The sequence below is a fragment of the Osmerus eperlanus genome, chromosome 14 (assembly GCF_963692335.1).
Source record: "Osmerus eperlanus chromosome 14, fOsmEpe2.1, whole genome shotgun sequence".
Taxonomy (NCBI): domain Eukaryota; kingdom Metazoa; phylum Chordata; class Actinopteri; order Osmeriformes; family Osmeridae; genus Osmerus; species Osmerus eperlanus.
The window spans coordinates 7,059,723-7,075,035 of NC_085031.1; the positions used below are offsets into that span (position 1 = coordinate 7,059,723).

General features: G+C 47.5%; 1 protein-coding gene across 1 annotated transcript; it reads right to left on the reverse strand.

Moving 5' to 3' along the window:
- Nucleotides 1-821: 821 nt before the first annotated feature.
- Nucleotides 822-13,684, reverse strand: LOC134033972 (chondroitin sulfate proteoglycan 4-like). The gene is made up of 14 exons (XM_062478260.1): nt 13,462-13,684; nt 11,492-11,655; nt 9,685-10,818; nt 8,998-9,528; nt 8,438-8,781; nt 6,750-8,343; nt 6,095-6,577; nt 5,621-5,797; nt 5,097-5,295; nt 4,867-4,998; nt 4,605-4,777; nt 4,246-4,429; nt 3,591-4,045; nt 822-3,379 (listed from the first exon to the last, which is right to left on the reverse strand). The coding sequence occupies exons 1-14, from the start codon at nt 13,541-13,543 to the stop codon at nt 1,727-1,729; spliced, it is 7,305 nt and encodes a 2,434-aa protein (XP_062334244.1). The 5' UTR covers nt 13,544-13,684; the 3' UTR covers nt 822-1,726.
- Nucleotides 13,685-15,313: the final 1,629 nt, after the last annotated feature.

Sequence of the window (15,313 nt, forward strand, 5' to 3'; positions counted from 1 at the left end):
AAGAGAAGGCAAGTATCCCATTTCTTATTATTAGCTAGAGGAAGGCAGTTGCTGCTTACAACGCTGACATTTACTTTTTAGAGTTCCTGCAAAGGAACTCTGTACAATGTACAATAAAAAGCATTGAACTTTAATTCTGATGTTTGTCTGTTATAGAGAGATCGAAGAGGGAGTAATGTAGCCATAACCAGCCGGAGAGCCACAGGACACTCTGTCCAGTACTGTCCAGTTTAGGATTGGCCCTAACTTGTTCCATTCTCCAGATCGTGTTACTGTACCTTTAATTATTTAGACTATTGTACACCGTTCTGGTCCAGGCTGGGCCCTTGAAGTCAGCTGAGCTTGAGTTCCGTCCCATTTTAGCAAGAAGTTGGTAGTGCATTCATAGGAAGTAACCACTGGATTCACTCAAATTGTTGAGACAAAATAATGAGTGGTGTTTCTTTGTCTATCGCTCCGTCAACTAGCAGTTGCAGCAAACTTTGTCCTTTTATTGCTCCCTTCAACTTTACAATTTATAAGAGCTGAAGTTACCATTTATATCTTAAAGCCCTAAATCATTAATTGACATGTCTCTTCCAAGATGCACTAAATACAGTCTTCCTCCATTACAAAGAGCTGACCACTTAGCATTTACAGTCCATCCACTCAGGGAAATGAATGGTCCTGACATTCTAATCATCTGTGGAAGGCAGTGTGTACTGTAACTACTGACCAGAATGCATCTGGATCTGTGGTTTGTAAAGTCAGACACAGAGACAGTGTTGATCTTTGGGGTTAGGATCAAGAATGACTACACAACATCAACAAATTCATTTTACTGTTTATTAAAACTATTTACAGTGTAAACCCCCCCACAGAAAACCACCACCATTAAAAAAAGATGTAGCCAGATGGATTGCCATACACAGCTTAGCTGCGCTCCATGATTGTTTATATCAGACGATAGTGTCACTCCTCTGCCTTCATAGGACCATTTTTTCACCCTGAGGGTGGGTACAATGTACCCTGTGTTTTTGGTCATCCATTTTTGCAAGGTATTTTAAAATTGTTTTGTTTTTAATACTCTTCATTCATCCCCGATGGAGTCATAATTTAAGACCTAATTAAGTTCTGGAAGAAATAAGATAAGGTCACAGCAATATTGATGATGCTGGAGGGCGACTAACTTCTATAGTTAGCTAGTCTCAGTTCCTTCTTCTGTGCCACAATCAGGCTCTCCAGCCAGCTGACAGTGATGGGTGCAGGGTACTGCTGTGATGCAACATCTGTCACGTCAGTGTATATGAAGGTCAAACTCTGTCAGTACATATTATATATTGATTGGGAATGACAACAGACACATCTGATGACCTAATCTCCGAGTAACGGATATAGAGTGAATACACATGCAGTAGCTACAGCGAACCTCTTGGTATAATCTGGTCAAACTGGTCAACATTTATTTTATTCGTTTACGGCAATAAAAAATGAATGCCACAGGTAGAGTTTTAAGGTATAATATAGTGGCCCCTCAGCTAGTAGCCACACCAGGACAGCACACCAGGTTTACTTTGGGAAAAATGTTTTTGTATGTTGGGCACTTCATAGTGTCTGGAAGGATGTTTTCCAACAATCTCTGGTGCCTGCTGAACTCTTTATGGACATCATGTTGCGCCTTCATGTGTGGATGAGATGTGGAATTAGAACACGTGAAAGGCGTGGTAGTGGTAGGTATACTCCGGTATCAAACCCAGTACTGGTTGTATCTGAGTGTGGGGTTGGATGTGGGGGTGGGGGACCTGCGTGACTGGAGAGGGCTTCTGGGCACTACAGGTCCCCAGACCGTGACCCCAGGAACCAGGCAACCACTGTAGACCCAGGGGAAAACAGGGCTGTTGGGACAGCTGGGAACCAGGGGTGTGACCACCACAGAGGGTACAGCCACACTCCGCTCAGGCCTACCCAGGTAAGGGCTCCCATCCTGGGCTGAGATAGGCACGGCAAGCTCCTGGATGAGGCCTGACAGGGCCCGCTTCTCCCTGCGGTGGCGGAAGACCAAGATGAGCACCACCAGGATAACGATGAGGAGGAGGCAGGCAAGGAAAGGCAGGATGATAAGTAGGGGGTCGGACGCTGGCCTGGGGAGGGACTCCACCCTTATTGGAGGGGTCTTAAGCTGGGGGGTGACCCAATGCATCACTGTGGGGCCTTGGGGAACAGTGGAAGTCGTGGCATGAGTGGTTTGGTTCCCCCAGCGGTGCCTGTGTTTGTGATGGGTATGGTTCCCCCAGCGATGCAGGGTTGTGTGGTTCTTCTGTGCGGGCGTGTGAGGGTGTGTGGGAAGGAACGTATGAGAGTGCACTGTGACTCGTTTGTGACCCGGGTGCCGGGTGTTGTGAACGTTTGGTGGTAATGTCTGGTGGTACGAGACGATGGTGAACCGAAGCTCTCCCACAGCGGGCTGGACCCGCTCAGCCGTCAACAGGAACACAAATGAATCCTTTAGGGCCGTGACCCCCATGGCAGTCTTGTTGCCGTGGTGATGATGGATGAGTGTGCTGTTGCTAAGAAACTCCTCAATGGCAACACGTCCGTGCTCCACATCCCGGAAGGTGAACTCTGTAGCAGGAGGGTGTGACCCTACTCCACGAAGGTCAAAGGGCAGCTTGACCAGCTTGGCATGTTTTGGAGCGGACAGGATGCGGAAATGCGGGTTGCTGCCACTGACCGTAGCTAGCTCTGTGGCATCCAGGGTGTCCTTCCGAAGCTTATAAATGATGCCACTGGGGACTAAAACCGGCTCCCGCAGATAGATGAGTGGGCGCACCATCACCATCACTTCCTGGTTTACCAGGGTCAGGTTAAAGTCAGAGGTCATGGCAGTCACAGTGATCTCAAAGCTGTCGTTAGACGCAGCGAAGTCCGTCATGTGATAGGCTACCTGTCCAGTACGTATATCCTCCTGGCTGAATACAACCACTTCCTTGTGGCTCTTTCTCAGGTTGCCATGACGAGGAGCTGTGGTTACCGTGTACACAATGCTAGCATTGCTCCTAGTGTTTGTCTGGGCTGCCAGCTGGTCCGTGCTTAGAACTACACTGGTCTGTCCCTGTAGAAGCCCCAGACCCGTGTTGTTGAGCAGGGTGACTGTGACCACCTCCAGGTTGAACAACTTATACAGCGGCCTGTGCTTCCCGTCTGTGATGTTGAAGTAGAAGACACCAGTAGAGAGCTCCCCCTGCTGGACAAAGTGAAGCATGCCCTGGTTGACGTTAGCCTGAGAGAAGGAGGCCACAGGAGGGCCAAGACTGTCCCTGTGTCCAAGGGACAGGTAGCCACTGCTTGGCTGGCTGATCACACTGTAAATGATCTCCTCTGGAGGACAGTCTTGGTCCACCTTCACAAAAAGAGAAAAATAAGGAGAGAAAGAGAACATTTTAAATTTGCATGGAAGGAGAGAATGTCAAAGACCAGACAAGAAAAACGTGTTAAAATATTACAGATATTATGTACATTTATGTGTGTGTGTGTGTGTGTATATATATGTGTGTATGTAGATCTATGTATATATATTACAGAAAATATTGTAATATGCATCACATTCTAACCTGTAGATGTACAGATCTTATCTTCACAATTTCTCCCTTGGCCACACTAAGGCCATTAGGCCCATTCTTCAACAGGGGCGTGTGGTCATTGACAGACGTCACAGTAATATGGAATCTCTCTGCCACCACTCTACGCTCCCCCAGGGGGGGCTGTGGCTGCATCTGGCCCTCAGGACAAATCCACACCTCAAAGGAGAAGTAATCCCAAGCAGACTCAGAGTCGTCATGAACATAGGTAATCCCTGACTGGTCCAGCATGAGCTGGGAAAAGCCAGACTTGTCACCCGTCAAATTCTGGCCTCCTGCTGCAATGACGCCGTGTTGAGGAAGTGAGGTGAGGTGGTACCAGACCTGGTGGTCGCTGCGCTGAGACTCTGGAAGTTCACCCAGGAGATTGGAAGCATCCAGTTTGGACCTGTCAATAATTACTTTGCCCCCCTCTGGCACCATCGTTCCTGGGAAAAAGCAATTATCAGCACAGGTTAACGCATAACAGAGCTAGCTAATAGCCCCCAGTTTAGTTTAGCTTAGCTACTAACCTAACCTACGGCTAACCTTCAGCTCAGCTAGCCAATAGCACACAGCACAGTCTCACTGCCCTTAAATACTACACAGCTAATCATAGGTTATATTCTAACCAGACAGTGAGTCTCACCTGTATTGGCTAGTAGGACGGTGCTCTGCTGAGGAGTAGAGTGGTCATATGAGATGTGAATGTGGAAGATGGTGGGGTGAAGCAAGGCAGGAGGGGAAGACACAGAGAAGGTGAAGGAGTCTGAGGATGTCCATCCCACAGACTCAGGGTGCGTCTGGTGGTAACTTAGCACTCCCTTGTTAATCTGAGAGAGAGAGAGAGAGAGAGAGAGAGAGAGAGAGAGAGAGAGAGAGAGAGAGAGAGAGAGAGAGTAAAATAGACGGGATAATCGTGATTGTCAGGTGGTAGGAGAAAAGTGAATAACTGCATTCCACAAGGCCACGTTATTTGTACAAGGACAGGCAGACAGTTGCCTTTACCATGCTCTGAGTGAAGGTGTTGACCACCAAAGTGGTGTTGTCCATGGTCCTGAGAAGACGGCCCAGCTTTGGAGGGCTTGTCACCCTGAACACAACACTGTGGTTCCCTCTCATCTCCCCATTGGCATTGGTTACAACCAGGAGGTCCTTCTGAGAGATGGTCGTCACAGAGCCTGACAGAAAATTACAGGATTTATTTCATAACTCTGTGACTAGACAATGAAGGATAGTGTGTGTGTGTGTATGTGTGATCTGGTTTGACCTGGGAACACTTGTAGGGCCTGGTTTCTCAGCATGGTCAGGACTAGGGTGCGGGCCACTGTGCTAAAGATCTCACGTGGGGCAAAGTTCACCCCGTCGTTGACCTGGAAGTGAAAACCTCCTGACGAGGCACCTGTTCAGAGAGGAACACTCTCAGTCCTGCTGGTCAGTGCTTTGCATCTGTGTGTGTGAGCGGGTGAGTATTTGCATATTAGTCTGTTATCATCTCACCACTATGTACAAACATCAGCTGCCCTCTGAGAATGTGAGCCTGGGTGAAGTTCAGGATGTGCCTGAAGGGGGCGTTCTTCAGAGCCAGGTGTCCATTGCTGGGCGGGGTCACAATGAACTCCAGACTCTCAGGCTCAGAGTCCCTGTCCTCAGCACTCAGGTCGTCCACACTTATCTCTGTTACGGAGCCCACCCACACCTGGCCACAGTGGGGTGAAACGATGCAAGTTAAGAGTCTCTGTCACAGAACCCCCTCAAACCTGTCTTGAGCTCAGAGGAGCAGAAATGTTCAATAATCTTCTTTATTCCTCACCTTCCTTCATCTCCTATCAGATATTTATTACAATTTCCGAGTAGTGAGTGGTAGTGATTGAGGGGAAGAATGTTGGAGTGGGGAAAGGTCTTGGCATGCACCTCTAGACTACACTTCACCTATTCAGGAAACCCTAACCCTTGATAATGATCTCAGTGTTGTGGCAGGTGGACCCCTAACAAACACCAAGAGCAAATCAACATCTACCCACTCTGAGGATCCGATTGGTTGTCACAATAGGGGGCTGGTTGTTGACAGGGGTGATGTTTACAAACACGGTGCAAGGGAGACTGTGCTTCCCGAGTTCAGAGCTGTTAGCTACGAGGGTGAAGTTGTCTCTCAAGGTGTCACTGCCGTCATGGATGTAGTAGATGTCCTCTTGCTCCACCTGAATCCCCAGAAAAAAAACACACCAGGAAAAAAATGGACTGCCCATTTTCAATCATCTGCCCATCCATGTAAGATGAACAGAACCTTCCAGAAACGCCTGTAAAGTAATCTACCGTATGCCTACATTTATACAGTATATAGTATGTCAAGTCTTGTTTGAGTTGTAGAAGTGACCTTGTCTTAGTTCTATTTGAGTTTGATTACAACTCTGGTATTGGTAACATAACATCAGAGACTATACATATGGAGTTTGTTGGAGAACAGTGCTGTGGTTTGTGATTAGCAGTGAACTGACCTCTCTGTGACTGAAGTAGTGGATGGGAACACCATGAAGGTGGAGATGTTCAATATGGCCATGATGTGGAGGCTCAGTTACATGGTACATGTAGTTGAGCCCAGTGAAGTGCTTGTTGGTAACTTTGATGATTGCTGAAGTTAGGGCATGAGACGACCCCTCGTCCAAGGTCATATTGGCGACCTGCAGAGGCACGAAGTAGGGGATGATGTCAACGTTCACCTTGATGTCGGTAAGCTCAGTCACCCCGTTGGTGGCATCCAATAGAAAGGAGTCATTGGTGTGGGCTGGATGTGTCTGGACATATTGCAGAAGGCCCAGGTTCACATCTTCCTGTAAGAAGGTGTGGAGAGGCTTTGCTTCTGTGCCCTGATAGGAGTCCTCTTCATGTCCCCCATTGGCTGATCTGCGCAGGAAGCCGTGTGCGGGTGCCATCTTGACTGTGAACAGGATCTCAGAGGACGGGCTGTCCTCGTGGACCACCTAACAGATCAGAGATGTGAAGTCATACGGCTGCTATACTGAGATACAGAAAGTCCTCTCCACTCACCTCCATCTCGTCTGATTGACTGTTCCTCCCCCAACTCTCAACCTCTACGTTCCTCCCTGTCTCCCTCCCTCTTTCCTCTCTATCTTTCTCCTGTCACACACTCACCTCCAGTTGTTCTTGGGAGATCTCCACTATCCTTCCCTCCTCCACCACCAGCTGCTCGTGGTGTCGCACTGTGGGGGGTCTCTGGTGACTCTCCAGGAAGACCTTGACCCCAACTCCCACATCCACAAGCACCTCCCCCACAGCAACAGTCATATTGAACCCATCCACCAGAACGTGGCTGTTATCATGGCGATACACCAACCGGCCTGCCCTCAGGTCACCCTGGGTGAATTGCTCCGCCTTCACTGCACCCTGGCTATTGTTAAAAACAAGACTGCCATGTTTAGGTGGCAGGAAGATATTGTACATCACTTCCTGTTCATCCCTGACATCCATGTTGGTGACCACGCTGAGGTTGGTGGGGAACAGCGTGGCTGCATGACCCTGTTGCACATGCACACCTGTGTTGTTCTGGACATGTACGTAGGGGTCCTGAGCCAACACCTCCAGAAGACAGGAAACGTAATGCTTCCCGTCCGACACGAACAGGACAAAGCGGCCTGAGCTGACCCCCCTGTGCAGGAACAGAACCCTACGCTCGTCCAGGTCTGCCTGGGTGAATTGGTACAGCCTGTGACTGGTATCGTTCACCAGGACCAGGTCCCCTAGAGGAATGCCACGCCTTGTGTACACCAGCTGCCCATCATCAAAGTCAGAGTCGGGGTCATGGAAATAGAGATCATCCACCGTTAGTAGCTTCTGACCCTCACGAACGACATGGAAAACGTTATCGATAATGCGCACTGGTTTCTGGTCGTTGACAAGCTGGACGGAGATATTGAACGTGTCTTGGAGTGTGTTGGTGTCCTCCTTCTTAGCAGAGTGTTTGGATTTGGACATGGCAGCAACGAACATGAACGAGTCCTCTTTAGTCTCACTGTCATCATGTACGTACATGATTCTCTCCTCTGCTATGTCCTGGTTGGTGAAGGATCCAATGTTATCATTGATAGAAGAAGAGTTGGAGAGGTTGATCCTCCTAACCCTGCCATGTTTGGGACCTCTTGTTATGGTGTAGAGGACAGTCTTGCTGCTGGCGGTCTGGATGAAGAGTCTGTCCCTGGTGATAACTTTGCTGTCCCCCTCCATGACAGACAGGCCCAGATTTAATAGCTCCATGCTGTGGCTATGATCTGCCCTGATGGTGATTCGGAACTCCTGACTTCCTGTATGAGGTCCATGCCTGGAAAATACCTGGAAAGTGAAGCCATCCTTCATGTCCTTGTGAAGTCTGCTGCCCAGCTCATACCTCACTTGATGGTCTGACACATTCTTCTGGCTGAAGGTGGAGTTTTTCTTCAAAACTTTGTGGTTTAAGACTAGATTTCCTTTCTTTGGGAGGCTTATTAGTCTGAAGAAGAGCTCACTCTCCGAAAGTTTGACCCCTTTGGAGACAACGCAGAGGTCTTGGGGGGTGATGACAACCTTCCGCACAGCGCTGACTTCCATCTTAGAATGAGTAACCCTGTAGTGTATCCAATGGACTGTGATGGGGAACACAACCTCATCTTTCACAATGGCATTGATGGTGACTTTACATCTAAACTGGTCGGAGACATTTCCAGTTTGGAGCCCATGGAAGGTGTTGAGGTACCTGGAATAAAGGGCACAGAACAGTAAAGCACACACATTCCCCCCCACACACACATTCCCACACACACGCATGCACAACCAACAAGAAAACCCACCTGATGCGCTCTTTCTCCAGCAGCTTCTGATAGAAATAGCTTGTGGGCTTCCACTCTCCGTTGGAATGAAGCCTCTGCAGCTCCCCATAGTGAGGCCCCTCCAACACATCAAAGCGCACTTCTACTGGCTGGCGAGCAAAATCAACATTGACCTGCACGGCTAAGTGGGTGGAGCTAAGGACAGCTGCCCTGCCCTGCCCTACCTCCACCCCTGTGTTGTTGACCACATGATGCTCCAGTGGCACTGCCAGGAGCCTCAGGACCACAGTGTTGCTGACCTTCTCCCCGTCACTCACTCTCAGAGCAAGTCTGGAGGTGTTCGTCCCTGTATGTACATAGCTGATCTGTTTAAGGAATGGGACAGGGTGATATAATATCAGGAAATTGAAAGAAGCACTTGTGTAAGGCCAGCTAGTAACCCGTTTGCTTCTTTCTTTTTGCCATTTTTACTCAGAATTAAAAAGCATTTTTTCAAATTCAAATTAAACTAACTTCCAGGCAATCTGTATAGTAGTTCCTATATTAGCAGTCATGTTAGCAATGCTAGGTCCAGTATCTACCTTGCCGTCTTCCAGGTCAGGCAGGGAGAAGGAGGTGATGGATGTGCCAGGGACATCTTGGTGCTCCAAGTGACCAGCATCAGAGCTGCCTAGCATGATGAAGTTCAGCTGTGTGGAGTTGGTGTCTGGGTCAGAGACCCAGAGCACATCGGTGGTGAGGGGTCGCCTGGAGTGCTCCAGCAGGGCGAATAAGTGGCCCTCGGGCAGACTGAGCTCTGGAGCATCATTAATGGGCGTCACAGTGATGTTGAACCGATGCAGTCTGTTCCCCTTCAGGTAGGAGGGTAACTGCTTCTTACTGGTGGTGAACACTGAGAACATGAAGAAGTCCTGGGCGTCCTCAGACCCACCATGGATGTACATCACTCTGCCATTCCACAGATCCAGCATGCCAAACACCCCGCCCTCCTCCTCCTCCCAGTCGGACCCGGAGCTCAGGTCCAGCTTCAGCTGCCCGTGGACCGGCTGCTCCTCCACACGGAACCGGACTTGGGACTGGCGGAGCCCCAGCTTACGCAAATCCAAATTCACCTGGGGGAGTGTGATAGTCAAGTTATGACCATTCACAATAAATTCAACCGATACAACAAATGCAACTGGAACTTTTAACTGTTAATGTGGACAAAAATGATAAGAGAGGCTGGGGTGAGGCTGAAGGAGAGAGGCTGGGATGTTAGACTGGCTCACCTTGATGTGTTTGGCCTCTAGAACAGCTATCCCTCCTTCAGCCACAACCAAGTCCTTCAGCAAAAGAAAACTGGGATAATTCTTCCTCCTGTCCCCTCCACTGTGATGGCCTGAGGTGGGAGAAACTGAGGCCAAATGGTCTGTAGGTATCGGGGTGGTTAGTGGTTCCGGAATCTTCTCTGGCTCACAGCCCACAAATACATCCTTGGTGATTGTGGCATGGGGCAAGCCAGTCACCTGAGAGTTTACCCTGATGTTCCTCAAACAGCCTTTAAAAGAACCTCCCCCTCTAAGCCACCTCCCATCCACCAACAGTAGCCCTGCGCTTCTAACCTCGGGTCGCTTTTGGTCACTAACTCCTCCCAGATAGAGTGGGCCACTAAATTGGAGGGCCTTGGGGTGTGGAGGCACTAGGCTGGTGTTGACCTCCTCTTCCCCCACCCTCAGCTGCAGGCTGTGGGACAGCAGACGAAGGCTGACTGGGTGCCAGGCCTCATCGTTAACATGTGTGAGGGAGCGGAGCTCTGTCTTGTTCCCTCCCGTTCCCACCAACAACACCAAGGCACCCTCCCAGACCTCCAGTGCCACAAACCCCCCATGCTGGGCTGAACTATAGAGGACCAGTCCATCTCCAGCACCGGCGGGGGTATGGATCTCACACTCAAACTCCCCCTCCTGTGCCACATCCCAAGGTGGCAGAGACAAGAATGCTCTAGAGCTGAAGAAGCTGATTGGATCATCATTGGTGGCAGAGAACTGCGGACTACACCCCAGGGAGACCTCGTGGACACTCTTATACCCAGAATATGACCTCAGACTGGACAGAAGGTTGTGCTGGTTGAACACCACCTCGTCCACACAGCCCCTGAATCCTGTACTGTTGTAACCTGGGTGACCTCCAGGGACGAAGGCCCTGTCCATGCCGGCCAAGCCGCCTACATAGAGCCCCCCCTGGACCCCTAGATCCAGGTCTGGCCCAGGCATGCGGAGGTTGGTGTGAGAGTGGTGGTCCACTGTCATTGTGACGTTGTGGAGGTCATGCTGTAGCTCCACGGAGTGCCAAATAAGGTCATTGAGATGCACGCCCTTCTCAGAGCGCAGAGAGCGCTCCCCCGACCCCAGGTCCAGACGCATCTAGTGGAGTTAGAACAACCATCAGAGACAGCAACCATGAACTTAATGAAAACACTGTATCAGCTACGCTCGTGGATTATGTGGTTAGAAACTGTTTTTTGGTCCAAATCATAAGGGTATAGTCAGATAAACAACAAATGTATGAAGAGAATCGTTCACCAACATGTGCATTATATGAACACACAAGTCTTTAATTGTTGTCATCATCGTCTGATAGGAAGGATTCAAAACAAACCGACAGGGAGCAAGTGTTTGAATGAGAGGATCGCACCCTTCCAAACCCAGCGCACTGAATCTGTCATTACGCTCACTGTGCCAACACTGACACAAAACCCTCCTGCCTGATTCATGAAAGAACATGTTCAGAGTGCTAATGTACACCTCCTCAATGGGGTAACCTGACGCCCCCAGTGCTGGATGCTGCCTTGGGCCATGCTGGGCATCAAACATTCCTGTGCAGTGGCCTCTTCAAGGTAGTAGTGCTGTTATGGCATGTCATGCTATGTTTTAGTGAGAAGCCTGTACATAAAGTTATAACTTAACAAGAATGAAATAGAGCATACCTCAAGACTGTGTATTTGTGTCTACATGCGCATATGAAAGATGGTGTGTCTGCCTGAAAGGTGCTTCAGTTGTGTTTGTCAACTGTGCGTGTCAGGTCTGCGTCTCTCACCTGAAGGCGCCCAGAGTGCAGTTCCAAGAACAGGAAGTCCTTTTCTCCGACAGACAGGAAGAGGATGCCGCTGGGACAGGAAGTCTTGAAGCGCACATGGAGTGACGTCTTGCTGGAGACCTCAGAAGTCTTCAGATGGACATAACTGTCTCCGTAAAAAGAGGCTCACACACAGGAAAAGCAGAACAAGTGAATCCTGATGCTGACCCCGGAGCATGTGTTAGCGTGCTTGTAGAACAAGGGTGGTTATGTTCCAGCAGACATTAAAATGATGAGTATTTATGCAATGCTGTCAGCTTCATGATAGAGTTTCAGTTACAGTAAAAGGATTACTGGATCCTTTAACACTGGGTCCATCAGGATTACAAAGATACCAGAGTCAGGTGGCTGAGCGGTTAGAGAATCGGGCTAGTAATCAGAAGGTCGCTGGTTCGATTCCCGGCCGTGCAAAATGACGTTGTGTCCTTGGGCAAGGCACTTCACCCTACTTGCCTCGGGGGAATGTCCCTGTACTTACTGTAAGTCGCTCTGGATAAGAGCGTCTGCTAAATGTAAATGTAAATACCATACACTGAGTTCTAAGCTTATTAGTGTTCATTCACCCTCCGCTCCCATCTCTTATATCAGGTGGAAAGGGTAGCCTCATTCAGGAGTCGACATGCACATGTACTACTCAGTGCAGGTGCTATGGGAGCCATTGCAGTCATTATAGGGATTAGAACTAGACCATCTTTCATGACTGAACTACAACTCATTAGAAATGGGAACTGTGTGTGCTTTCCATTGTGAAACTTGTTAGGGTTTCATTGAGTCCATTAACCTGTATTGATCCTGGCTGGAGTCACTAAGTGCCCAGTGCCAGTCTGGCATATTGGTATCAGAATTCAATTAATGACTGATAAAAGCAGTAAACAGTGACAACCATTGTGCCAGGACCCACTCTAGCAGGGCCTGATTAGGACGTCTCGTGGGGATGTTACTTAACATATCTGGAGACCTGTTCAATTAGGGACTAAAGGGATGACAACAACTCTAAAGCAAATGCAGTGACCTATAACCCTTGGAGACGTTAATGGGCCTATGGGGGTTACTTGGATTGAATTGAACCTAAATGCTGTAACTTTCTTGTAAAGGAGGAGACAGTAGTCCAGTTGTCTTTACACATTATCTACAGTCTCCCCAACCCTGGATTACATGATGTCCTCCACAACAGAATAGTCCGCTTTCACTGGTTACATCATTCTCATCCCAACTGATCTCAGAACAAGACAAACCCGTACCATTGGCTTAGTCCTGAACTGTGGCAGCACGGTGCTCATTCAGATCAAATACTTGTTGGTTCATCAATGGAAATATTTCACATTGTTTGTGAAATATTCACATAATCAATTCAAATTGAAGGGGAGGTGTGAAGACACTGGTTTTAAGGAATACACTCAGTTTGTTTGAGCAAATCTATGGAACATAAATATGTTTACAGAAGGAATTATGTTTTAAATTCACAATGGAGAGACATTTTCAAGAGAACAATGTACCCCGTTCTTTTGTTTCAGTGTCCTAATGATGTCTGAGTTCATCTCCTTGGCATGTCTCATCAGAATCCAACTTGGATTGGATTAGTATTAATCTGCCAACTGTAATGCTCATACACACATATGCATGAATGTCTAAGTAGGGTATTCTATTTATAACATTCTGTAGGCTATATTGTATTCTGTTCTGTGTATCTTTGTCGAGGATTGTTTGTGTACAATTCTGATTTGACATATTAATTATATTATACATTATATTATTATCGTTATGTAATCTGTAAACTCGAAGTTTACATGTTATTACATTTGAAAAGGGCATAATGTGCACTGACTATTCATCAGTATTTAACTCTAATCAGATGGTGGTATTGGAGAAAGAAATATAGCAGAATATATGTTGAAGAGAAAACGACAGGAGTGTCTTTTTCTGTACCTTACCTCCTAACACTTGTCGACTTGAGAGCAGCAGAATCAGCAGCTTGGTCAGGAATAATTCGTTGATCAACGAAAAGGTCCCCATCGGTTAATCATGCGTTACTTTTAGTAACGATGAAATTCAGTGTTTAAATACAAATGTATTTGTTTTTACTTTCCGAGTCGTCCCTGTTCGTCTAATACGTTCACTAACAGCGGTAGCACGTCAATCCCCATCACAGCTTTCCAACACTCTTGTCTTTCATCCACAACACATCTCTCAGTTTTGCGGTCATGCATGAGGCTACCTGTGCTGTGCGTCCAACCAGTCTGGACATCCAGTGCGTGATAGCCCCGCCCCCCGATTGACACAGATTTTCTAAAACTTGATCAACACTTTGTAAACATTTTGTGGAGAGCTGTTTAGTTCGAGTTTGTTTGTTGAAACATTTGATTTGTGCGTCTATCGAAGTTGTTTCCTGTGTTTTGGTATTATTGAAGAGTTATTGAGTGTGTTGTAATAAATTGCTTCCAAGGTGAAGTAGTTTCATATTTGACATTCGTCTCACATTCGGAAGACACTAATCCTGCCATCATGTGTGTTATTTTCTGTGTTCTTTTGGTCACAATGAACAACCTGAGATAATATGGAGATGTCTGCTCTTTTCTAGAAAAGGTTACAGAGGGGATACACACTATATCAGCCCGTTTTTTCACCTGATATAATGTGTCCCCCCGCTCCCGCGGACAGGGGATGCAAATCCTGGCGGGGATAATTGCCTTGGCACGACATCGGTAGCCCTAAACGGTCTGCGAACGCAACCACCCCCCGATCGCAACACGCGCATGGTCGTTTTACCCGGCTGGCTTTCCGCCCCGTGATTTCCACCAAACACTGGCTCCCAGTCACTTTATTAATTGTCAGTGCAGCCACTTGCCCTCCTCCCTAACTTCCCCCGTCATTCACTACAGTATGTTACTAGCCTATTGTAGCCTACATTTTTACTGTTGTATGCTACTAGGTTTAAAGATTACCACGTGTAGGCTATACAATATACAGTATTATTACTTTTATGTAGCCTATATTATTGTGCACTTATTTTACAGAAGAATTAATCACATCTTCATGAATCATAGGCCTGCATAAAAATCCAAGATCCATTAATCCCAATCATTTAATCATCTATAAAGAACCAATTTTGTGTAAGAAGTCCTGCTTCTGGAACCCCTCTTCACCCACAGTGCTCTAGACCAAATTGTATTTCCTTCCAAATAATTAGATAAGGAATGTTTTGAGTGAGGAACAGAAGTGTTCAGCTTGCAGTGGCCTCTTTACATGAACCTTTCTGTTCCTCACTCAAAACTCTCCTTCCCAACTTTTTGGGAAAGGAAAGGAAAGGTTGCAGTGGTCTCTCAATTTTTTCCGGAGCTGTAGTATCAAATGAATGGCCATGTAAAGAAGGCTGACATTTTGACCAGATATACAGCTCTGGAAAAAGTTAGACCAATGCACCTTTCTCTTTCCTTTCCAATAACGTTAAGAAAGGAACATTTTGAGTGAGAAACAGAAGTGTTCAACTTGCAGTGGCCTCTTAAATTTAACCCTTCCAATCCTAACTCAAAAATGTCCTTCTCAACGTATTTGTAAAGGAAAAGGTGCAGTGTTCTCTGATTTTTTTCCAGGGCTGTAATATCAAAAGAATGACCATGTCCAGAAGTCCAGACATTTTGTCCAGATATGGTATCAAATGAATGGCCGTGCACAGAAAGCTGACATTTTGACACTTTCACAAATGGCCTGTAGAGGGGGTTATATCATCAACACCAGAATAGCTCTCCAATGGTTTCTGAACTCCACCGCAGTTAGTATGGGGAA